At 32.8% G+C, this 26,951-nt stretch overlaps 1 protein-coding gene and 1 non-coding gene across 2 annotated transcripts; one reads left to right on the top strand and one right to left on the bottom strand.

Moving 5' to 3' along the window:
- Positions 1-5,264: 5,264 nt before the first annotated feature.
- On the bottom strand, positions 5,265-10,181 carry LOC145067299 (uncharacterized). The gene is made up of 3 exons (XM_079014471.1): positions 9,662-10,181; positions 6,650-6,979; positions 5,265-6,283 (listed from the first exon to the last, which is right to left on the bottom strand). The coding sequence occupies exons 1-3, from the start codon at positions 10,179-10,181 to the stop codon at positions 5,265-5,267; spliced, it is 1,869 nt and encodes a 622-aa protein (XP_078870597.1).
- Positions 9,697-9,803, top strand: LOC145071690 (small nucleolar RNA R71). Its single transcript, XR_013690697.1, has one exon. It is a non-coding gene; the product is annotated as a small nucleolar RNA R71 (small nucleolar RNA).
- Positions 10,182-26,951: the final 16,770 nt, after the last annotated feature.

Below are 26,951 nucleotides of genomic sequence, written 5' to 3'. Positions count from 1 at the left end.
GGGTGTGCGGCCGCACACTTGTGTGTACGGCCGTACACTCCTCCAAGAGGTGTGTATGGCCCAACTTTTTCACTATTCAACACTCCGACTTATTCCTAAACTCAACCTTGATTATTTATACAAGCTTATAACACTTAAATGACCCCTTGAATAGCACTAGAAATCGACAAAACAAGTTGAATATTGATTGAATTGATTAATTGTACAAGATTGAAATTCCGGGTTGTCACACAACTCGTCGAATGCATGAACCAACTTGGCGAGTTGGATGAGTTTGCACTTGGACTCGTCGAGTCCCCTTCCCAGACAGCACACAATCTTCGATTTTTCATCAATTTAAACAAGTATAACAAGAAAACAAGCCTAGGCTCTGATACCACTGATGGGTTTTGAGCATTCTAACACTCATATGGTGTACATGCAACCCTATAAACCTTGGATCTATGTTTTCTCTATTATACATGCAAATATTAAATATTCCAAGGTTTCATCCTAACTAGCATATTATGAAGCACCTATACTACAAAGTTCTAGTTAGATGACATACCTTTTGATGTAGCTTGATGTCTTCAAGCTTTAAGAGCTTAACCCCAATAGTGTGGAAGCCTCAAGTGGAATCACAAATCACCAAAACACCTTGGAAGAACTTGAGAGAATATGTATGCACACTAAAATCGGCCCACTCTTATGTCCTCACACACTAGTGTCATTTCTTGTGTCAAAGGCCTCTTTATATAGTATGGAGGATTAGGGTTACATCCATGTAAACCCTAATACCCATGACCTTTCATTTCATAGGATTCATGGATTAAAACTCCATGGACTATCAATGATAGCTTAGCCCAACCTAAATGAACTTGGCCCATTCCATAATATATATAAGAGTCCATATTTAATTAGTTCCTTTTGATCACTTAATTAATTCTTGATCAATACTAATTAAATAATATGATTTCATATTAATATATTAGAACTTATAATATATTAATATAAATCATAATTATACTATTCTCAAAAGGCTATCCATATAAATTGTACCGGTGAAGTGCAACCCAAATGGACCATGTCGGTTCGTGTCAAGTACATACCAAATATAGTAATGGACTTAGACATTAATCCAACAAGTACGTGGTGGTAATCCAAACATACGTTGGGCGTACTCGAATGTTGACCACCATCGGCGTGGTTGACCTCGTATGCAGGGCGTACTCCAGGTATGTGGGACGTACTCCTAAAAACCCAAAATCCCAATAAGAGCTTACTAGCTTAAGCTCTCACACCCATCTTTCAGATCCATGACTAAACTACCCCCAAGAGTCATAAAGTTTCCATCTTTATGACTTTGCATGTCCATTAAGTGCTTAGCTAAACTTCTTAATCAAATAAGACCTTCTAAATGATGCATGGAGCAAAAGCAACCATTTGGAACCCATTTTTATGACTCAAGACCCTTCCAAGGGTCTTCAAGGATAATTTAATAGGTCAAGAACATGCTATGTTCATGAATCATCATTTTTGACGAAAACGCGCACTCGCAAGTATATGAGGCCGTGCAAGTAATATAGTCGTAAGACCAGATATCGAACCCACATGGAATATCCTATTCTAAGGAAGAATGAACTAGGCAATTGATTGCAAAAGTTATTGATTTTAATAAACTAAGTAAATTATTAAAATAAAATTAAACTAAATTTAGCAAGGTAATAATGAAAACTAAAATAACCGAATAAACAAGCACACACAAAAATTCAACGAATTAACAGTTATGAGAAAAATGAGATTTAGTTGACTTATACGGGTTCAATGGTTCTTCTAATGCAATTAACTTGACAAACCAATTATACAAAAACGAATAACTTAACACCAACAAAAGTTATCAATTACCTCTCGATCTCATGATTCGATTTAAAAAACATTCACTCATATCTCTATGTAGTTCATGATTTTAAAAAGCATTAAGTCCAATGGTCTTGATAAAAATGCTCTAACACACGTCTATGTTAAGTTTAAGTGAGATAATGAAACCACACATTTATATTCAAACGATGTCCCAAATATAGCTTCTCTCGAAGTCAATATAAGCATGTAAATATTAAATTTAAACCAAGCAAATTAACCCTAACTAACGTTGATCAACTGCTAGCCAAAATCAAATTTACCCGTCAAAATTCATATTTTTTTAAAATAAGCACACATTTGAATATGTCATTCAATTTCAACAAAATTGGTTTTAACAAAATCAACTACATTAAAATTACCATCTCACCTAAGTCAACTAAAACCTAATAAAACCTACTCCATAAAATTAAAATTGATAACAGTGAACGAACAAAAGTTAAACATCATAGATAAAGGAACACAAAATTACTAAGTAGGGGTGAGCACGGTCCGGTTCGGTGCGATTATTAGCTAAAATCTCACCACTAACCGCAAATGCGATTATTAGCTAAAACTTCACCATTAACCGCATGAATTTTGTGTCGTTATTTTGTGTGGTTTTTAACCACAGTTTAGAACTTAAACGGTTTTAAGAGTTTAAACATATTACTTATAGTAATATAAAAAACCTTAAGGTATAAGAAAATTAACTTAAATCACAAACAACTAATATCTTAATTAAAAAACATCAAATCAATAGTAAGTAACAATAAATATCTTAAATTGTCTAATTTCACCATTTTTTAAAGTTAAACATAAAATACTTTGTTTTCTAGTTTTTATCCATCTTTCATCCATGAAACCTGTCTTATTTTTAATATTTAATATGTTAATAATTAATAAAAAAAAAATGTATATAATATATACGGTGCGGTGCGGTTTTTTTTGCGGTTTTTGAAAACCAATAACCGCACCGCACCACAAGTTTGCCGTTTTTGGAAAAAAGAAAACCTCACCATCGGTTTTTATTGCGGTTGCGGTTAATCGGTTGCGGTTTATACGGTTTTGCGGTTAATTTTTGTTGCGGTACGGTTTTTGCTCACCCCTACGTACTAAGACACGATAACTTAAATGTAACCGTAGCAAAAGAAACGAAAATAAATAAATAAACAGAAAAGTTAGAAAGTCTACAGAGAAACTAAATTGAATTACTTATGTTGTATGCTTACATGCGTAGCCCCTCGACAAAAGAAAATGTTTGCCTCTTGAATCGCAACAATCGTGGTGGCTGAAGGAATGGCGGCTGATCCTCTAGTTTTTTTTTTTTGTCGTCTGTATCTTCCTTCCCCCCACTTAATGCTCACGTGAATAACCATATATATAAAGCATAAGTACAATCTTGTCCCTCCAGCTTTCATCTATTATGCAGCCTTAACCCCAAAGCCTTCAACTTTTCAACTTGGTACAACTTTATCCCTTGGTCTTTCAACTTTAATTCAACTTTTACTTCTAGCTTTTGATTGTCGTCCAACAAACTAACTTCAACTTCAACGTCGATTATGAGCACGAAAACGACCGATTCAACGAAAACTCAAAACTTCAAACTAGTAAATAATTGTGTATAGTTTCTGAAACATCTTGAATCGCCTAAATCGAAGTCCCGATGAGCCAGGTATGATGAAAACATTGAGATGTGGTCAATCTACCAAACATCTTTTATTCACTTTAATTTGCTCGTGATGAATTTATCTTCTTTCGAACCCGTCAATTCCTTGCCGAAACCATTTGGACATTATAATATGAGTCCAACTCCCACCAAGACTCATTGAATAAGTGGTGGGGGCCTAAGAAGCTTAGGCCATCTTGTATACACAAGATAAAAATCATCAATTCCTTATAGATTTTTGAACTTCATAAGAGGAAGTCAAACTCCCACCATGACCCATAGACTAGGCGGTGGGGAACCCATGAAACACAGGTTGCACTTACATTAACAAGTAAATGAATACCGTCAATTCCAATGCAAAGCACAATGTGCTATAATTTGGATTCGTGCAAGAAAACCATCTCCCACCAACCTGTAGAATAGGAGGAGGGAACTCAAGAAACTCGAGTTTCACTTGTGATGACAAGTGGTGAGGAAATTCGTCAATTCAGATGAGAAGCAAGTGGTGCTATATTATGGATTTCGTGCAAGAAAACCATCTCCCACCAACCTGTATAATAGGAGGAGGGGACCTAAAAAGCTTAGGTGAACTTGTAAAAACAAGTTAATGAGCCGTCAATTCCTTTAAGAACTTTGGACTTCATAATAAGAAGCCCAACTCCCATCGTCCTATAGAATAAGAGATGATGAACCCATGCAAGACAGGTCAAAAACCCAATTGAATGGGAACAAAAACACCAACCGGGAAATATAATGTCTATTATATTCATTAACATAAAATTATATTTTTAAGCTCAAAAAATGATGTAAATTGTAAAATCCGGGGACAAAATAAGTTTTTTATTTCATTTAGTGATCGAAAAATGAGCACTAAACACATCCCCAAACTTTAAACATTGCTCGTCCCGAGCAATAAAAATAGAATAAAAAAATACTCCCTGATGACATGTCATCTCACATGATATGATAAACCAAGAATGTATATCTTGACGGCTGATCTCTAAGCATAACTCGAACTTCTTCTTTTCAACGACTCTCACTTCACCACCAACTACCTAGATAGCAAACAAGGGTTGCACATTCGACAAATTTATTAAAACAAAACAAATAAAAAAAATGGAACAAGCAATGATGAAAAATTGAAAATAATAGAAATAAACAAAAAATAAATATAAAACAAAAGCAAAAATAAAACAAAAATAATAATAATAAAACAAAACAAAACTAAAGAAAAAGAAAATAAAAAAATTACTCTTCAACCCGCTTCACATGAAGCACAATCACTTCATCTTTTCATTCTCCAAAATGGTATTTTTCTTGTTGTTTGCTCACCCAAATCCTTTCTCTCGTTGTCTCTTTTCAAAATCTCCTTGCCCTGCCATTTCTCATCCCCGAACTTTTGAATTTTGGTATTTTCATGATTTTGTATTTTGAACTCTTTATGCCTCAACAAGTGCTTCATCCTTTTCTTTCTAACCTTCACCAAGTGTTCTGGAGGCCACTTTATCTTTAAAACATAAATTTTTTCAAGGGATGACAAAGCTGATTCAACCACACTATCATTCAAGTCATGCTTCTCCTTGACCCGACTCACTATGCTTTTAACTATGGACTCTCTATTTTCCTCAACGCTACGGGTCACCTTACTCAAGTGGAATTCCTTTAAATCTACCAATCTATTTGTAACTCGTATCAATTAGCATTCTTCCACATTAGAGGGTTATTTAATAGCCTTAAACATATTAGATGTCTTTTGCTCATCATTTACTCTCAATGTAACCTCTCCCTTTTTGACATCAATTAAAGCTTCAACAGTTGCCAAAAATGGCCTCCCTAAAATTATTCCACAATCATCTTCAGCTTCATAATCCAAAATGATAAAATCAACTGGAATGAAAAGATTATCAACTTTGATAATGATATCCTCTATTTTACCTTCTAGATATACCATAGATCGGTCTGCTAGCTGGAGTGAAACGGTGGTCGGTCTAGCTTCACCAAGTCCTAATTTCCGAAAAATTGACAAAGACATTAAATTGATACTTGCACCCAGGTCGCACAAACCTATTTTGTCAAATTTTCCAATTTTGCACGGTAGACTGAAACTACTTGGATCATCCTTCTTCACAGGTAACTTGTTTTTTATTATTGATGTGCAATTTTTTGTCATTACAATGGTCTCAAACTCTCTCCAAACTCTTTTCCTTGTAAGAACTTCCTTCATGAACTTGGCATATGTAGGCATCTGCTTTAAAGCTTCAACAAAAGGAATGTTGATATGAAGTTGAGAAAGGATCTCTAAAAACTTCTTAAATTGCCCATCATCTTCCTTGGATTTACTTTTCCTAGGTGGGAAAGGCAAGGTTGTTGGTGCAACTGTCGCACCAATTCGAGCATCTTTTTCTTGGGCCTTCTTTTGATTTCCAGCACTTGGAGTTGAACTTGTTGGACCTTCCTTATTCACTTTCTTATCCCTGTACTCTTCATCGGTTATGTCTTCAATCTCGACATACTCTTTTTCATCATCTTTCAATTCTTGCTTCTTCTTATCAATCTCAACACTTACCGACTGTTGCTCATCTTGCGTGGCTGGTAAGTCATGAGTCTTTGGAGTTAGCTCCTTTCCCAATCTAAGTGTGATGGCATTGCACTGCCTCTTATCATTTCCATTACCTATATTTTGAGTGTTACTTGGCAACGTTCCAGGTTCTCGGGAGTTCCGTGCTTGTGCTAATTGCCCTAATTAATTTTACAAATTTCTCATAACAATTGATTGATTCTTCTCACGCGCCTTAGTCTTTTGATCTTGTTTGATCATAAACTCCATCATGGCTTTCTAAAAAGGTGACATCTCTTGATTTGATGAAGGCGCTGCTGGTTTTGAACTACTTCCTGATGCCTGGTGGAATGCACCTCCTTGTGGTGTCACTTGCTGATTTGGTATTTGATAAAACCTCGGTGGGTTTTGAGGCCTTTGTTGAAACTGCTCTTGCTGAGGTTGCATTTGTTGTTGTTGTTGTCCACCCCATGAGAAATTGGGATGATTTCTCCAATCTGGATTGTATGTTTCAGAGTATGTGTTGTTTTGTCGTGGGAAATTTTAACTTCCCATGAAAAATACAGATTCAGGATTCTGTGGGCACTCACTATAATCATGGACTCCTTGACAAAACGCACACAAACTCATAGAAACTTTCTTTTCATTTGACCCACCACTCGACATCATATTCTTCATCATGCTCTTGATTGTGGCCAACTCAGATGCCAACGCATCATTTTGAGCTGCAAGCCGAACTTCAGCTGATGTACTTCCTTTTGAACCTCCTACATGTATCCTATCTGTGGGCCACTGGAAATTATTGGTTGCTATTCTATCCAATATTTCCACACTCTCCTCATAGCTCTTTGTAAGCAATGCTCCTCCAGCTGATGTATCTAATAGTGTGAAATCCCCATTTTCACGGCCAGAAAAGACTGATTTTGTTTATGCTTTATAAAAGTCAGAGTACTTCTTTTCATAAAAATGTTGCGGAATTTGTTCCCAGAAAAACACGATAAATACGTTATTAAAACATTTTCGAAGAAACGTATTTTATTCATTTAAAACATTTGGGATGTCATTGTCAATACATAAACATAAGCATAAACAGAACTTACATTTATTTACACTAGTGATATACATCTCTTTAATCTCTCAGTGTAATGTGACTTCATATCAACACCTGTGATATAAATAAACTGAGTGGGTCAGTTTGGGAAACCTGGTGAGTACATAGGGTTTTCAACCCACAATAATATAATTATTATGTTTAAACAATCAAGCAATTAAACCCAATTACCCATCCCCATTATCTTCTTTACTCTTAAGGATCTACCCTAAGAATCAGCTATTTCTCGTTCATTCATTCCTAAGGATTATCCTAAGGAATCGGCACGAAGTCCATCGTTACCAAAGCTTATAGATTACAACTGGTGAACACATAGTCCAAAACATCTGGTAAACACTTAGTTCAAAAGTAACTAGTGAACACACTTAGTTCAAAATACCTAGTGAACACACTCAGTTCAAAGATACCTAGTGAACACACTCAGTTCAAAATACCTAATGAGCACCTAGTTCAAAAACACCTACATGTTACGAGCTTACTAGCGTTCCACCGGACCGTCTAGTATCGCCCATGGTCATCATCTATACTCCACTAGATGATTGGATCACTGACAACATTGATGTCTCCCATCGTGTTATCACAAAACAACTATTTCATCTACCTATGTTTTACCCAACACATTTTGTAGATATAAAATACATATACAGTTTAAATCATTTAAAACATGTATAAAAATCTTTCACCCAGCATAGACAACAAGTATTCAGAAAATATGCACACACAACACGTAATTTATATTAAAATACTTCATATCTATGTGTAAGATGAAAGAGACTATGCACTCACCTGAGAAGGTGGTGACTCGGTACTCGGACAGCGCTTCGTTTACTTTAAAATAATTTCCTTCGATGAAACCTAGTATTATTACTACTAGATTTTAGTCTAATATTTACCGTGACTAATTATTAGTCTTATTATTATTATTATTATTATTATTATTATTATTATTATTATTATTATATAAGCGTTTAAACAATACTTTCCAACCACTATGTATAGACAGGGGCCAGACATAAAACACCGGAGGGCAGAACCATTTTGGCATATAGCACTTCTGAAATCCAACAACCCTATGCGGCCCTTTAAACCAGATTCCCCGTACCACGAGTAGTTAAAAAGATATTATAACGACACTTATATAAGTCATAATAATAGCTCAAATATTTATTATAAATTTATAATAACAATACTAATTTTAAATATAAACTATATTTAAAATAGGGTAAGCATAACTTACTTACAAGGGGATTTTAGCTAGGAGTCGGGCTCTGTAGGGGCAGAACTTCGTCGCTGAATCTTTCTAAGAAAGATTCGTGCAGCGCTTCAGCGCTCACCTTACTATACTAAAACTACAGAAAGAGAAGTCGAATCACGAGGGACCGAAATGCTCGGGGGATAAGGAGAGAAAGACTCTTGAATCAAGAGAATGGTGCAAGAAATATGAGAGCCCAAGCCTCTTATTTATAGTAATTGAATTTACAAAAACTACCCTCCATAATTACTTAATGATCTTATAGTTATATAAACAACTAAACACCCCTTTATAATACTATTTTAAATAGATTTAATGATATTTGCACTAAACTAATGTCGAAAGAACTCAACATTAGTCTTATAATGACCGCATCGTCGATACCTTTCTAATGATATATACATATGTATATATATATATATATATATATATATATATATATATATATATATGTGTACGTATATATGATTTATACTTTATTTTAATACGTAAATATGCTATTATAATTTGTAACTCGTTCATACGAACTCCATTTTTGACATTCTTTATATCCACGCGTAGGTGGAGACGTACTCTACAACTTTCGTTTAGACTCCGTCGGCTAATTTTGACTTTATTTTTAAAGTTATATTAACAGGCCGGGACAGGATTGGTCCGTTAAAATCTCATAACTTCTTCATCCAATGTCCATTTTCGTCTGTCTTCTTATCGTTACACTACTAATAACGAGATCTTCGATTCTCGTTTAGGTTGTTTCGGCTAAAAACCGCTCGATCTAATACTCGAACTTCGGGCTGTACACAGCTAAGCCGAAACTTCGAAAAATCATAACTTCCTCATAAGAAGTCAGATTTAGGCGTTCTTTTTATGGATGTTCTCAGGTTAACATATTCTACGACTTTCATTTAGATTACTAAGGCTAAAAGTCGCTCTATCATAAATTCACTATTTACGTCTTCGCGGTGCCGTGCCGGTTCCGTCGCTAAACTTCGACGGGTCATAACTTCTTCGTTATAACTCGGATTTTGGCGGTCTTTATATGTACGGAAACCTTGTAACATATACTACAACTTGGTTAAGATTATTTATTCTAAATAATATTTTGCCGAAAAGTCATTTTCGACCCCTATTATCTCTAAATTAACTAGCCCGGATCTACGGGCGTTACAAATAGCATGCGTGTTTGAGCATCCAAACCTTGGTAAAATGTCTCAAGTTTCACATCATCAGGGAGTCGATGAGATGGACATTTTCTCAGCAAATTGTTCCATCTCTCCCACACTTCCCATAACGATTCACCATCCATTTGTCGGAATGATGTGATGACGTTTCTTAGATTTGCATTTCGAGTGGGTGGGAAAAATCTTTTTAGAAATTTTTCTCTTAATTCCTCCCAAGTGGTGATGGAATCAGAAGGCAAAGACTCAAACCAGTCTCGAGCTTTCCGTTGTAGTGTGTAGGGAAATAATCTTAGCCTAAATGCATCAGCCGTCATGCCTCTTTGTTTGAAATTATCACACATCTGGTTAAAGGAACGCAGATGGGACAAGGGCTCGTCACTAGGCATACCTCCATAGAGATCATTGTTATTGATCATCTGAAACATCACAGGTTTGAATTCAAAATTGTCAGCATTAATTGTTGCGCTGAAAATCGGCGAGTTTGTTCCTTCGAAACCTCTGTTTCTATTATTGTTTTCGTTTCCGTTATCTCCCATATATTCTTGAATCCGAAGTCTCCTCAACCCTCTCAAAGTTCTTTCAATCTCCCAATCAAGCGCAAATTCAGGTGGTCTAAATCTTCGACCGGCCAGAGTAAAATATCTTCAAGATGTTTAAGAGTCTAACAACAACCTAATTTTCTAACTTAAAAGTAAATATAATCCCCAGCAACGGCGCCAAAAACTTGTTGACGAAAACACGCACTCGCAAGTATACGAGATCGTGCAAATAATATAGTCGTAAGACCATATATCGAACCCACATGGACTATCCTATTCTAAGGAAGAATGAACTAGGCAATTGATTGCAAAAGTGATTGATTTTAATAAACTAATTAAATTATTAAAATAAAATTAAACTAAATGCAACAAGGTAATAATGAAAACTAAAATAACCGAATAAACAAGCACACACAAAAATTCAACGAATTAACAGTTATGAGAAAAATGAGATTTAGTTGACTTATACGGGTTCAATGGTTCTTCTAATGCAATTAACTTGACAAACCAATTATACAAAAACGAATAACTTAACACCAACAAAAGTTATCAATTACCTCTCGGTCTCATGATTCGATTTAAAAAACATTCATTCATATCTCTATGTAGTTCATGATTTTAAAAAGCATTAAGTCAAATGGTTTTGTTAAAAATGTCCTAACACACGTCTATGTTAAGTTTAAGCGAGATAATGAAACCACACATTTATATTCAAACGATGTCCCAAATACAGCTTCTCTCGAAGTCAATATAAGCATGTAAATATTAAATTTAAACCAAGCAAATTAACCCTAACTAACGTTGATCAAGTGCTAGCAAAAATCAAATTTACCCGTCAAAATTCATATTTTTTTTAAAATAAGCACACATTTGAATATGTCATTCAATTTCAACAAAATTGGTTTTAACAAAATCAACTACATTAAAATTACCATCTCACACAAGTCAACTAAACCCTAATAAAACCTACTCCATAAAATTAAATTTGATAACAATGAATGAACAAAATTTAAACATCATAGACAAAGGAACACAAAACTACTAAGACACGATAAATTAAATGTAACCGTAGCAAAAGAAACGGAAATAAATAAATAAGCAGAAAAGTTAGAAAGTCTATAGAGAAACTAAATTGAATTACTTATGTTGTATGCTTACGTGCGTAGCCCCTCGACAAAAGAAAATGTTTGCCTCTTGAATCGCAACAATCGTGGTGGCTGAAGGAATGGCGGCTAATCCTTTAGGTTTTTTTTTTCTTCGTCTGTATCTTCCTTCCCCCCATTTAATGCTCACGTAAATAACCATATATATATATATATATATATATATATATATATATATATATAGAGAGAGAGAGAGAGAGAGAGAGAGAGTTAGGTTCATATATAAACTTTATATATTGTGTGAATGTATGACATATTTCGGACCAATCATTTCAATAGGGACATTGTGGTAAAATTCACTGATTAGTTAATTACTAACCAAATTTAAAAACCAATAATTTAGGAAAGGTAAACACCTATCGTCAATTTAAAATCCATTTACTTAGGCAATTTAATTGAACTCATCAGCTCAACTTCAAACACTGATCACCATCATCATCTACACACCTTTCCATTGCCGATATCGACACCTTAGTTGCGACTGAAGTTTATCGTCAATCATCACCTATGTCGTTTTCGTTTCGTTCAAGATCAACATTACCCATCATCTGATTTACCGTAACCATTCACCATTGGAACAAATCTGCCATACCAATCATCATTATTTTGTTTTTTAACCAACAACATCATAACCTTCTTCTTTACGTCACCCTCTTTACAACCGCGAACTGCATGTTTATATTCATCCGAAGGCAGGTTACAATGCATTAGCCCCATTCTTTTCACTGGAATAATGATGATTAGGATCCGAGTTTTAAAAGAGGGAAGTCACAATTTTTTATTTTTTTGTGTTTGGTTAACGCCTACCAACTGCTCGACGAATTGCTTTTGCAACTTTGCATCTGAAATTTTGTTGTGGGCTTGACTATATCCATGGACTTTTAACAAGAACTTTGTTTATTGTACAAAACAGGTAAAACTCGATAGGTACTTAAGTATGTATTGGATATCTATGTTTTATTTTCCAAGAGCCTTTTTTATTTCTGGTTGATGATAATTGTTTGTTCAAGCTTTTTTTATAATAAATTTTCATATCTAATATATTTGGTCTATCTTATTGCAGACCTTGGGACATTTCATGTTTAAGAAGAAAGAAAATGTAACAATTTATTCATATTTTCTAATATAAATTTTCATATCTAATATAATTGTTGTGTAAATTACCGTCTGCGATCTTTCCACAATCACTATAATCCAGCCTTCATAATACAACATCAATCATAAGCAACAACCTAAATCATCTTTGCCGATCAATTTCTTCACATAGACTTTGCAGGTATGTATCATTCTTTTTATTTTCTTACCCGTATATAAGTATAAAAATTGCCATGGAGATGATGTATTTTTTTCTTCTCCATTTGACCTCTCTGCCTTTTTTGATTATGCTATTCATATTTTGCAAGAAAAAATTGTCATGGATGTTTTTTTATTATGTTATGCATATTCAACAAATAGAAATTTGCCACATTATGTTATTCGTATTTAGCAAGAAAAAAATTGTCATGAATGTGTTTTTTTTATTATGTTATCCATATTCAGCAAGTAGAAATTTACTATGAACGCATTTTTTTATATTTTTTGAGAATTGTGTAGATATGGGCATATTTTTATTATTGGTGCTACTATTCTTTTAGTTGGTGAGACTTGATGCTAATATCATACTTATATCCACAAAACTATCAAAATTTTATTCTCAAGATAGATAATATGATTAAGATTTTGTTTTTGAAATTGTGAGGTTGTTCTTAAAAAAAATATATAGTCTTGTGCTAAATGATTGAATTCTTCTATGACCTACTGTTTTATTAACTTGTTTTTATGCTATTTTAAAAAGTCAAATTGGTGAACAGGTAGTAGTTAATATCAATAAGAGAAAGATAGAAATACAATATGTTTATGGTGGCATTTTTATACAAGTAGATGGTGGGAGAGGACAGTGATGCAGGTAGTAATCGACATGGATCGGAAACACAAAAGTTGTAGACATTGTAATATTAAAGAATTCTTCAAGAATATTTATTTTTTGCAAGAATTATTTTGTTAATATCCTCAAGAATGCTTATTTTTTGCAAGAATTAAAGAATTCTTCAAAAGTTGTAGACATTGTAATATTAAAGAATTCTTCAAGAATGCTTATTTTTTTCAAGAAACAGTGGAAACACAAAAGTTGTAGACATTGTAATATTAAAGAATGCTTATTTTTTGCAAGAATTATTAGGTTAAAATCCTCACTTTAAAATGTAATATGATTCTTAAAGAATTATATAGATGAGTTTTATATTATTTAATATTATTATGTCTTTATTGCATTTCGTTGTTAAGGAATGAAATACATTTCATATATGTCACCAATTTGAAGGTAGTAATTTTTGAAGAATTAAAAAACTTAATTATAAAGAATGAAAGAAGCCTTTTGCATTTTATTCTTATAGAATGAAACATGTTTAATACGATCTGTACATGTATACAAGGCTATTTTATTTACCATTCTTGCAGAATCAATTATTTTACAGTAGTAGAATGCTAATTAGTTTTCTTTCTTTCATAATACAAATGTTTAACCGTCGTTGAATGCTAATTACTAACCATTCAGTCAAAATAACTAATTTTACAAGAAGGTTTTACGTTAGGCTAAAATAAATTATTAAAAAATTAATTAATAATATTGTTTTTAATAGATCGATAAAAATATCATACATTAATCCATGAAAATGAACCAAAAGAATGAATGTATTCTTAAAGAATTTTCAGCATGTTGTAGTGTATCATATTTTTATGAATACATACATAATAATCAATACAATCAACAAAAAAAATGAAGGTATTCTTACAGAATTCCAATGTGCATAATTATTACATCATATACTTAAAGAATTCACAAACAATAATTTTTTAAAAAAAATATACAGACATTTATATAAATCATAGTTAAGGATACAACAACTAAGTTCAAATTTACAATATATAATATTCTTTTTTGAAATCTAATTTAAATTTCGTCACTTAATATGTTTAGTTTCCATAAATTATTGTTAACAAATTTTACTAATTTATCCACACAATTAATTAAGTGTAATTATATACTAAATGCTACCCTGTGTTAATATCATGCACCTAATAATCACAATCATTCAATTTTTTAAATCTAATGGACCAAAAATGGTCATACATTCACATTATATTTAGAGTTCATATTTAATCCTAACCCTATATATATATATATATATATATATATATATATATATATATATATATATATATATATATATATATATAGCATAAGTACAATCTTGTCCCTCCAACTTTCATCTATTGTGTAGCCTTAACCCCAAAGCCTTCAACTTTTCAACTTGGTACAACTTTAGCCCTTGATCTTTCAACTTTAATTCAACTTTTACTTTTAGCTTTTGATTTTCATCCAACAAACTAACTTCAACTTCAACGTCGATTATGATCAGGAAAACGACCGATTCAACGAAAACTCAAAACTTCAAACTAGTAAATAATTGTGTATAGTTTCCGAAACATCTTGAATCGCCTAAATCGGAGTCCCGATGAGCCAGGTATGATGAAAACATTGAGACGTGGTCAATCTACCAAACATCTTTTATTCACTTTAATTTGCTCGTGATGAATTTATCTTCTTTCGAATCCGTCAATTCCTTGCCAAAACCATTTGGACATTATAATATGATTCCAACTCCCACCAAGACTCGTTGAATAAGTGGTGGGGGCCTAAGAAGCTTAGGCAATCTTGTATACACAAGATAAAAATCATCAATTCCTTATAGATTTTTGAACTTCATAAGAGGAAGTCAAACTCCCACCATGACCCGTAGACTAGGCGGTGGGGAATCCATGAAACACAGGTTGCACTTGCATTAACAAGTAAATGAATACCGTCAATTCCAATGCAAAGCACAATGTGCTATAATTTGGATTTCATGCAAGAAAACCATCTCCCACCAACCTGTAGAATAGGAGGAGGGGAACTCAAGAAACTCGAGTTGCACTTGTGATGACAAGTGGTGATGAAAGTCGTCAATTCAGATGAGAAGCAAGTGGTGCTATATTATGGATTTCGTGCAAGAAAACCATCTCCCACCAACCTGTAGAATAGGAGGAGGGGACCTAAGAAGCTTAGGTGAACTTGTAAAAACAAGTTAATGAGCCGTCAATTCCTTAAGAACTTTGGACTTCATAAGAAGAAGCCCAACTCCCATCTTCCTATAGAATAAGAGATGAGGAACCCATGCAAGACATGTCAAAAACCCAACTAAATGGGAACAAAAATACCAACCGGAAATATTATGTCTATTATATTCATTAACATAAAATTATATTTTTAAGCTTAAAAAATGATGTAAATTGTAAAATCCGAAGACAAAAATAAGCTTTTTAGTTCATTTAGTGATCGAAAAATGAGCATTAAACAATCATTTTTGTAACATCCCATTTAATAAATTTATAATATTTAGCGGGGTGAGGGTGTCGGGGAGCCAATTGATGTAATTTTGGATTTTTAGGGTTAATGTGTAAGTTCATGATTTAATTTGTAAAGATTCCTGAGAGCAGGGGCTATTTGGTAAGTTTTGGATCTTATTTGTAATGAATTGATGGAATTAGGGGCTGCATGGTAACTATTGGGATTTAATTTGAAAACCGGGTTTTGGGAAAAATAATTTGAAAAGGCCAAACTGGATAGACATTGGATTCAAATTGAATCGGGTAAAACCGGTTTAAAAAACCTATTTTTTTTATCTTTTATAAAATTTTCGATTTTAATATTGTAAAAACAAAAAAAGAAATTGCAATATATCTTTAACTCTAAAATTAGAAAAATAAAGCATGTCTAATAGAAATAGTTGTCATGTTGTGTTGGTATAAATAGTAGGGGTCGTTGGTCGTTTAGTAAATATTCAATTTTTTGTAATTGTCAATTTAGTCGTCAATGTTGTGTACTTATTTGAAGATGAGTTATTTGTGGTAAGTAGGACCGACATTCGTATAGTTATTTTTCTCTTATGTATTTGTTGTTCGACCAAATGCCATGAGTATACCCAAATCATAAGAGATATCTTTTAATGTAAACATCGTTTTTAAGTGGTATGACGAACCTAACAAAACTAACATCGACAACATTTATTTATACTAAGGTCATCCATTAATAGGTCAAGAACATGCTATGTTCATGAATCATCATTGTTGACGAAAACGCGCACTCGCAAGTATATGAGGCCGTGCAAGTAATATAGTCGTAAGACCAGATATCGAACCCACATGGAATATCCTATTCTAAGGAAGAATGAACTAGGCAATTGATTGCAAAAGTTATTGATTTTAATAAACTAAGTAAATTATTAAAATAAAATTAAACTAAATTTAGCAAGGTAATAATGAAAACTAAAATAACCGAATAAACAAGCACACACAAAAATTCAACGAATTAACAGTTATGAGAAAAATGAGATTTAGTTGACTTATACGGGTTCAATGGTTCTTCTAATGCAATTAACTTGACAAACCAATTATACAAAAACGAATAACTTAACACCAACAAAAGTTATCAATTACCTCTCGATCTCATGATTCGATTTAAAAAACATTCACTCATATCTCTATGTAGTTCATGATTTTAAAAAGCATTAAGTCCAATGGTCTTGATAAAAATGCTCTAACACACGTCTATGTTAAGTTTAAGTGAGATAATGAAACCACACATTTATATTCAAACGATGTCCCAAATATAGCTTCTCTCGAAGTCAATATAAGCATGTAAATATTAAATTTAAACCAAGCAAATTAACCCTAACTAACGTTGATCAACTGCTAGCAAAAATCAAATTTACCCGTCAAAATTCATATTTTTTTAAAATAAGCACACATTTGAATATGTCATTCAATTTCAACAAAATTGGTTTTAACAAAATCAACTACATTAAAATTACCATCTCACACAAGTCAACTAAACCCTAATAAAACCTACTCCATAAAATTAAAATTGATAACAATGAATGAACAAAATTTAAACATCATAGACAAAGGAACACAAAACTACTAAGACACGATAAATTAAATGTAACCGTAGCAAAAGAAACGGAAATAAATAAATAAGCAGAAAAGTTAGAAAGTCTATAGAGAAACTAAATTGAATTACTTATGTTGTATGCTTACGTGCATAGCCCCTCGACAAAAGAAAATGTTTGCCTCTTGAATCGCAACAATCGTGGTGGCTGAAGGAATGGCGGCTAATCCTTTAGGTTTTTTTTTCGTCGTCTGTATCTTCCTTCCCCCCATTTAATGCTCACGTAAATAACCATATATATATATATATATATATATATATATATATATATATATATAGAGAGAGAGAGAGAGAGAGAGAGAGAGAGAGAGTTAGGTTCATATATAAACTTTATATATTGTGTGAATGTATGACATATTTCGGACCAATCATTTCAATAGGGACATTGTGGTAAAATTCACTGATTAGTTAATTACTAACCAAATTTAAAAACCAATAATTTAGGAAAGGTAAACACCTATCGTCAATTTAAAATCCATTTACTTAGGCAATTTAATTGAACTCATCAGCTCAACTTCAAACACTGATCACCATCATCATCTACACACCTTTCCATCGCCGATATCGACACCTTAGTTGCGACTGAAGTTTATCGTCAATCATCACCTATGTCGTTTTCGTTTCGTTCAAGATCAACATTACCCATCATCTGATTTACCGTAACCATTCACCATTGGAACAAATCTGCCATACCAATCATCATTATTTTGTTTTTTAACCAACAACACCATAACCTTCTTCTTTACGTCACCCTCTTTACAACCGCGAACTGCATGTTTATATTCATCCGAAGGCAGGTTGCAATGCATTAGCCCCATTCTTTTCACTGGAATAATGATGATTAGGATCCGAGTTTTAAAAGAGGGAAGTCACAATTTTTTATTTTTTTGTGTTTGGTTAACGCCTACCAACTGCTCGACGAATTGCTTTTGCAACTTTGCATCTGAAATTTTGTTGTGGGCTTGACTATATCCATGGACTTTTAACAAGAACTTTGTTTATTGTACAAAACAGGTAAAACTCGATAGGTACTTAAGTATGTATTGGATATCTATGTTTTATTTTCCAAGAGCCTTTTTTATTTCTGGTTGATGATAATTGTTTGTTCAAGCTTTTTTTATAATAAATTTTCAAATCTAATATATTTGGTCTATCTTATTGCAGACCTTGGGACATTTCATGTTTAAGAAGAAAGAAAATGTAACAATTTATTCATATTTTCTAATATAAATTATATCTCTCTTATTTTTTGATTATATATATATATATATATATATATATATATATATATATATATATATATATATATATATATATATATATCAGGGTCGGCTCAACCAGTTTAGGAGCTCTAAGCGAACCAAAAAATTTGGGGCCCTTTGACATTTACTATACTTAATATTATAAACCCTACTCCTTTATCCGGGCTTGAGACCGATAATAATAAACTGAAAAGTTTACAAATGGCAGAGTTAATTTTTATTTTTTTATGTTTATGTTTTTTGTGAATATATTTTATGACATAAAGTTAATTTTTCTAGCCTTTTTTAGGTAATCAAGTTAACGGTTATGTGACACCAAAAATATAAATTAAAAACTTTTTCTATTTTGGATGCTATATTTCTAATAAAATCAATTATATATAATCTAATTGAAATCTCACATGCAATTCCACATTATTCTGTCATTAATAGCAAACAAAACATTGTCAAATAGACCAATACTTTAATGTTAGTTTATTATGAAAAAAAATCATTCATTAGATTGCAAAAAAAGTTAATTTATTATGAAAAAAAATCATTCAAAAAAGGTTAATAAAGCCGATGGGAGTTAGTTTGTGAAGCTCTAGAAGTTGAAGGGTTTAAAAGGGTTTCTCTTCAAACTACGGGGACATCATGGAGAATTATCATGCACCTTTTGTTTCGTTCTTTTTGTTGGGTGAAAGCGTTGTAAAAAAAAAAAAAAAAAAAAAACTAAAACAAGTATGGGTTTTAATTATATGGTTCCAAACTTTACTATGTTGACTTAAAGATGAATACCTAATTTTACAAGGCAGTTTAATTGATATGAGATACTCGAAATCAAATAGCGTAACAATCCATGAACCAACATTTTCAAACACAAAACAGTCCATGAACCAGAAGATATTATCCATTACATATGAATCAGTCATTTAACAAATGACATCAGTGATTGTATCATTAACCCTAATCAATTCATTCAATTGGCTATTAACACCAACTAGATAATTAGAGATAACAGAAGAATCAAAATTGAAAAGTGAAAATACAAGCATACCTTTTCAATGACAACAGAATAGCATTACTGCATCAGATCATCAAGATCAGTGATTTTTTAGCAATTGAGAAACCTTAACCGAGAATGAAGATTGAAGAAGGAAGAAGATCGTGAAGAACAGCGCGTGATTTTTTGGAAGTTTAATCGCTAGTTGTCACTTGAAGAATGCAATACATGTGATTTTTTGGAAACTAATAAGCTTGGATCGAAAGAAATCGGGGCCCTTACAATTGGGGGCCCTAAGCCATATCTTAACTACTAAAACAATAAGGTCGGCCCTGATATATATATATATATATATATATATATATATATATATATATATATATATATATATATATATATATATATATGTAGAGAGAGAGAGAAGCTGATTGGGTGTGGTAGTTCGTGTTCCCCACCATAATTGACCACAAAAATGCTTAACCACAAATACCTAGGATGATGTTTACATTTGTTGTTAGTGACCACGTAGACCACAAAATGGTTTATGACAAACATACCGGCTGGTGAAGAGCAAAAAGGTCACTTTGACCATAAAAGCAATTAGTGACGACTATATATCCACTTGAGAATGATAAAAGATAAAAAAAAATCAAAAAAATGATCCTCCAATGGCTAGTATCAGAAACTGGACGTACCGATCATATAATAAATTTGAATCCAATATTACGTGTAGACCTTAATTCAGACTAGTTTGTAGTTCAAACTGATTTTTCAATGCACATCTAATTTGTAAGGGAGGAGAGAGTCGTTCCCTCCCAACCGACTGAACTCACTGTCACATCAATTTTTATCTCTTATTTATCTTTATCTTTCCCAACCCACAACATATGGAAATCATATCTTTCTCAACCCACTCAACCCTCTCAATTAAAAAAAATACAAAACAACTAAGGTGCAAGTTTTAAAACACATGATACAAGAGAAAATAAGAAAGAGAAAGTAGAGAGAGATGATGAAGTGGGTTAATGAAACCAATTAACCAACTCGTTGAAATGGGAGTGGTACCGCCGGTAACTCTATTGTTAATTAAGATTTTACCTTTAAATGTTTTGTATTTTTTTTAATCGCGTGTTGAATGAGTTCAAAAAGATAGAGTTTCCGTATGTTGTGGGTTGGGAAAGACAAAGAAAAATAAAAAAGAAAAAGTGATGTGGCTGTGGGTTTAATGCGTTAGGAGGAAATGACTCTCTCCTCCCTAAGATAACCAAAATTCGCAAAAAAAAAGGAATAGTTTTTAACTACATATTATTATAAGTTTATATATATATATATATATATATATATATATATATATATATATATATATATATATATATATATATATATATATATATATATATATATATATATATATATATTTCATTTTAAGCTATTACCGATCAATAAAACATAGTTTTTAACTACATATTATTATAAGTTTATATGTACAATGTTAACTTAAGTATAACATATTTTTTCTATATTTCTTTCAAAATTTCTAATACTCTTGCATATATAAATCAAAATATTTTAAGTAAAACCATGAAAATATTAAATATATGGTTAAATATTTTAAGTAAAACTATGGCTGTAAATGAACCGAACGAACACGAACATGACCTGTTCGTATTCATTCGTTTAAGTTACCCGAACAAATTAACGAACACGAACGGATAAACGAATGAGTTTTCTTGTTCATATTCGTTTGTTTACCAAATTGCATTGTTTATGTTTGTTCGTGTATGTTCAGGAACATGCTAAACTAACATAAACGAACAAAAATAAATGAACAAAGATAAATAAACATAATTTGAACATATATGAACATAAACGAACATATAATATAGTAATTTAATCAAATACAATTAAACATATATAAACATAAAAGAAACTTATATGAATGAACTTAAACAAACGTATATAAACAATATAAATGAACGTTCACGGACACAAATGAACGAACTAGACCATTGTTCATGTTCGTTCGTTTAACTAAATGAACGATAATTTGTGTTCATATTCGTTTAGTTATTAAATAAACGAACATAAATGAACTTCCAATCGAACGGTTCACGAACAATTCACTGAACGTTAAGTTCGTTTACAACCCTAAGTAAAACCATCAAAATATCAAACTTTCTAAACTCGCTTTACTTTATAAACTATAAAATTTATCTTGATTTTTAAATTTTCCCATCATCCTTGAATTTTATACAAAACATTGTTTTAATTGAAAATAAAACGAAGTATAATAATGATCATTATACGATGACTTTAATATAAAAGAAACAGTTTAATATTTAGATGGCCTATATTTTTAGGTTTATATATAAATAATCTGTTTTGTTGCATTTCTTATATTTATATTGGCAATACATATAGTATCCTAATTTTAATTTGATGTTACTTTCAAAACAATGTACTTATTTCGAACTTATAATATGAATCAATTTAATTGTAAAATAGTTTCTAATATATAAAATTATAAATGACATTTTTTTGTTTTTTTATATAATTAACTCATGAAATAATGAGTTTTTGACCATAGGGTGATTGAAAAAATATTACATTTTAAAATACTTTGAATATATCAAAGTTTATGTAATATTTGAGTTTTTCACATAAATATCAAACCCAATCATCTTTACATTTTTCTTTTCTCGGGTACTACTATACCAAAGTTTAAGATTTGATGTTTGATTACCAAAAACATTGTATATATAATATTTGAGCTTTTACACTTTAAAATATATCGTGTTTAATTTATGATAGCTAAAATATAATGGTCAATAGTATGTATAAAAAAATGGATATTTAATAAAAAAAATAAAAAAAACTATTATTTAAAAAATAAACAATAAAAATGTGAAATAAAAGAGAAAGGAAAAAAATCGGATATTTAAAATAATAAAAAGAAAACATTAAAAAAAACTAAAAAGTAAAAAATATATATTAATATAATAAATATTTTTCAAAATACACTAAAACAATAAATATTTTTCCAATCACCTCGTCTTTTTGTCAAAAACTCAAAGGAAAAAAAAAGAGTGATATATCCACTTCTTTCCACTTATATAAAAGTAGTCTCCCTTTTATATCCTTTCTTTTAATCATTAAAAATATAAAAATATAAGAAAAACAATATTTTCTAATTACCAAATACAAATAGAGAAAAATAGGCATGTTTGTTTTGTTTTGTTTTCTTTTCTTAATTTATCAATTGCTTGTGTTTTTTTCTTTCGTATAAAAATTAATTTCTTTTGTAATATTTATCATTTTATACAGTTGATACTAATTTTCATTGTCACATAGATATGAATATTTAAACGTGCTCTATCATGTAAAATATAAATAGATCTTATTAGTTTTTAACAATTTATATTTATTTTAGTGGCAATCATTGTTATTAATCCCATATCAATTTTTATGGCACAAACTTGGTTTATAACAAAATTATTAAACATATACACCACATCATAAAAGAAACACCGTAATGAAAAATAATATTAAAAGAAACTTGTCCAAAAAAAATATTAAAATCAAAATAATGCCAAAAAAATTGACGATAAAGAAACATTCACCCTACTCTAGTTGCATATCATCACTTAAAAAGTTGGATATGCATTTAAATCAAGACTAAACTACACAAATGGTCCCTATATTTTGTCGAAAATTGTCACTTTGGTTCAAAAATGTTGGGTTAGCACCAGAAGTCCAAATTTTTAATTTTGTTGTGAGTTTGGTCTAATTTGCTATAAATTTTTTCATAATGACGAATTTACCCTTACTTTTTTCTTTTTCAGTTTTTTTATTATTTAAAGATTTTTTTGATTAATAGAAAAATAAAAAAGAAAATTTTCCTTTTATATTTTATTTTATAATTTTTTATAACATAAAAAATAGAAAATGAAAATGCAAACTCTCTCTCTCTCTCTCTCTCTCTTTTTCACACACACACACACACACTCTCTCTCTCTCTCTCCTGCCACCATCTTCCTCATCATTTCTTGATTTTTCTACCGTGAATCCCAATCTGGAATATGTATTTATTGGATCTTTGTTAAACAAACTTCATCCTCTTCATCCTATGTTCTAATTATACCTACAAATAGAAAAATGAGATGGGTTTTAATCTGAAGGAGGATATGTTTTTTTCATCCAGTCTTTATCTTTCAAACCTGCAACTACCACCACGCACCATTATGAATACCTCTACCACGATGAAAACCTCTAATCCAAAGTTGTCATTTCGAACACTGGGAGAGCCCTACCATAATAAACGTCTTCACCATTTCAATGACACCACCGCCGCCCCATCACTGCCATCACCATCACTACCTGTTGAAACCATAAGTCCGAAAAATCTGCCTCAAAGGCTGCTATCATTCAGGCTACCTAGTTCCCCCAACCCTCTATCATCGACAAAACCTTGCTTTCAATCCTCACCCTCGTCTTGTTCAGACACCAAATTCCAAGATTATTCCATTTATCGACATCTAAACAAGATGATACTCCAAAAAATGAAAGGGTCGGTGACAGAAGTGAAAAGGGGTTAAACCAATCCATGAGTGCACATTCAATTAAAGCAAAATCCCCAAAATCAGAACAAAAAATCATTGCATAGGTTCTTCAATTAATCTGAAACCCAATTTGTAAAAGAGATAGCGAAAGAGGTTGTAACATCCAAAATTTCAAAACAATTAAAACTTTTCAAAACCACCCATTTTATTAACGTTGTTACAAAAAGGTTTTCAATACATTATTAAACAGAGTAATTTCCCAGGTTCATATCATAAAACACCAACGCGAGGAACGGTACGATCACGCCTTTGCCTTGCCACAGACTCTTGAGAACCTGAAACATAAAACCACAACTGTAAGCCCGAAAGCTTAGTGAGATACCCCCAGAATACCAACCACATATACGCCTTTCCAGGCCCTGACCTTCCGGTCCATGTGTCTCAGGGGACTTCCGTCCCTGCTGGGTAAACCTTCCGGTCCTACCCACGCCGACCTTCCGGTCCATCACACAATATAATCGCCTTCCGGCCCATAACATATTGCCTTCCGGCCCATAACATATTGCCTTCCGGCCCATAACATATATTGCCTTCCGGCCCATAAGCATAAAATGCATATACAACATAACGAATAATCATATAGCAGTTCATAGACAACAATCGATCAACAGATTACATATCATAGCATTACTCTAACAAGATACCGGTCTAGCCGGTCACTATCATAACATTACCCTATGAATCAGTCAACATACTAAATGCATACATACGCCTTTCCAGGCCATGACCTTCCGGTCCACATAGCAAAGCCTTCCGGCCCATAACATGTAATGCCTTCCGGCCTATATCATAACAATGACAACTACCCGGATTTCCATCCGATAAAAAGGGTCGGCCTTGGTGCCATAAACCCTAGCGATATAGTGAGGATAACTCACCTCGAAACTGCCGACTGAACAGATAGCTCAAGCTGCTCCGATCACTGATACGATCTCCACCTCTGGACAGTCACCAATGCACTGAACTCAAACAATAAACAACAATTACCAAAATACCCCTGGAACCACTGGTCAATCCTTGGTCAAAGACAAGGTCAAAGTCAACCCCTGACTGACCCTACTCGCCGAGTCAACCCTATGACTCGCCGAGTCCCCATACTCAGAACTTCACTTAACCCGCGACCTAACTCGCCGAGTCACCCCAAGACTCGCCGAGTTCAACGACTCTGAGTCCACTCGCCCTTGACTCGCCGATTCCTTAAGATTCCCTTTCTACACGTCGAGTATCCCCTTTTTACTCGACGAGTTCCTCCTGGAAGAATCGCGGGGCCACCCCGACTCAACTCGCCGAGTCTGAAGAACAACTCGACGAGTCCCAGTTAATCTTCAAGCTACTCGTCGAGTCTGTTCATTGGACTCGGCGAGTCCATGCCATGCAACCGCTCAAACTGCTTTCTAATGGCAGAACTGCTCCGACCATTCATAGGCCTGGCCTTCCTAGACTGGTCCATCACGTAAGGTCCTCATTTTGGTGCTCATGGTACACCCCAAGACTTATAATTTACATATTGACCTAAGGCATAAGGATTCCAATCCAAAACCTTCATCAATTTCCGAAATGCACAGGCATGGGACATTCTGGACCTCCAAAGGTCCTAATACAGGGTTACAATCGTTTGGGGGACTAGGGTAACATTCAATCTAGCCACAAAAGGGTTCCATAACCCTAAATCCATATACACATCAACATAGCAGAGTATAACTCGAATTCTTACCTGAATAATGTGCTCTCTATGTCCCCAATCCTCAGAACGTGACTTCCTTTGTTGCTTCCTTAATCAAGCCTTCTCTTCCTTGCACAATAACTCTTCTAAAATCAACAATGGCCTTCAACCTTGTTCCAGACGCTCACAATCAATTTAGGGTTTCTCTCAGAAGGCTAGAGTGAACAATGACGGCCATAAAGTCCCTTATATACGTCCCAAACCTGAACGGTTAGGGTTTCGCTAAACAGCGTGGACTCGCCGAGTCCATATCCGGACTCGTCGAGTCCAGTCGCGAACCCGCGACCAGATCTGCGACCCTACTCGGCGAGTCTGAGCTCCAACTCGCCGAGTCCCCTCTTAAAACACCCCAAAATCATAATTATATCAATATCTGGAATTTCGGGCTGTTACAGAGGTGGTGTTCCACCTCAGATTTATGTGTGTGAGTGAAAATGAGAAGGAGATTGACAAAGTCGTCGCTGCCACCGATACAAACCCTAACTTCGATCTATGTGTCGCCACCTGAAACTTTAGGGTTAGGTTTTTGTGTGGGAGCTTCAATCTGAAATCCCTCGTCGTCGAGGCTATGTTGATCCACTGTGAAACCATATATGCTATGAAGATGCACCATCGTTCTTTAATAGATCGGGTTAGATAAAAGAAAGATAGATAGAAAGAGATATCGAAGAGAGATAGAGAGAGAGAGAGAGAGAGAGAATTTTCATTATTTATTTATTTATTTATTTATTTTTTATAAAAAATTATAAAAATAATATATAAAAGGAAAATTTCTTTTTTATTTTTCTTTTAATCAGAAATATCATTAAATAATAAAAAAACTGAAAATGAAAAAAGTAAGGGTAAATTCGTCATTATGAAAAAGTTTATAGCAAATTGGACCAGACTCGCAATAAAATGAAAAGTTTGGACCTCTAATGCTAGTCCAAACAT

This window comes from Lactuca serriola, chromosome 8 (assembly GCF_051521515.1).
Source record: "Lactuca serriola cultivar US96UC23 chromosome 8, Lser_US96UC23_V15, whole genome shotgun sequence".
Taxonomy (NCBI): domain Eukaryota; kingdom Viridiplantae; phylum Streptophyta; class Magnoliopsida; order Asterales; family Asteraceae; genus Lactuca; species Lactuca serriola.
Note: the sequence above shows the minus strand (reverse complement) of the source record. Positions and strands in the feature narration are given on the sequence as shown.

Bases quoted from the DNA above. Each gene is read 5' to 3' on its own strand.
- LOC145067299 (XM_079014471.1), bottom strand. From the start codon at position 10,181: ATGGGAGATAACGGAAACGAAAACAATAATAGAAACAGAGGTTTCGAA. The intron at 6,980-9,661 runs GTTTGGATGCTC...TCACACTATTAG, and splicing joins ACTTGAGACATTTTACCAAG to ATACATCAGCTGGAGGAGCA. The intron at 6,284-6,649 runs GTTAAAATTTCC...AAAATTAATTAG, and splicing joins ATCTGTATTTTTCATGGGAA to GGCAATTAGCACAAGCACGG.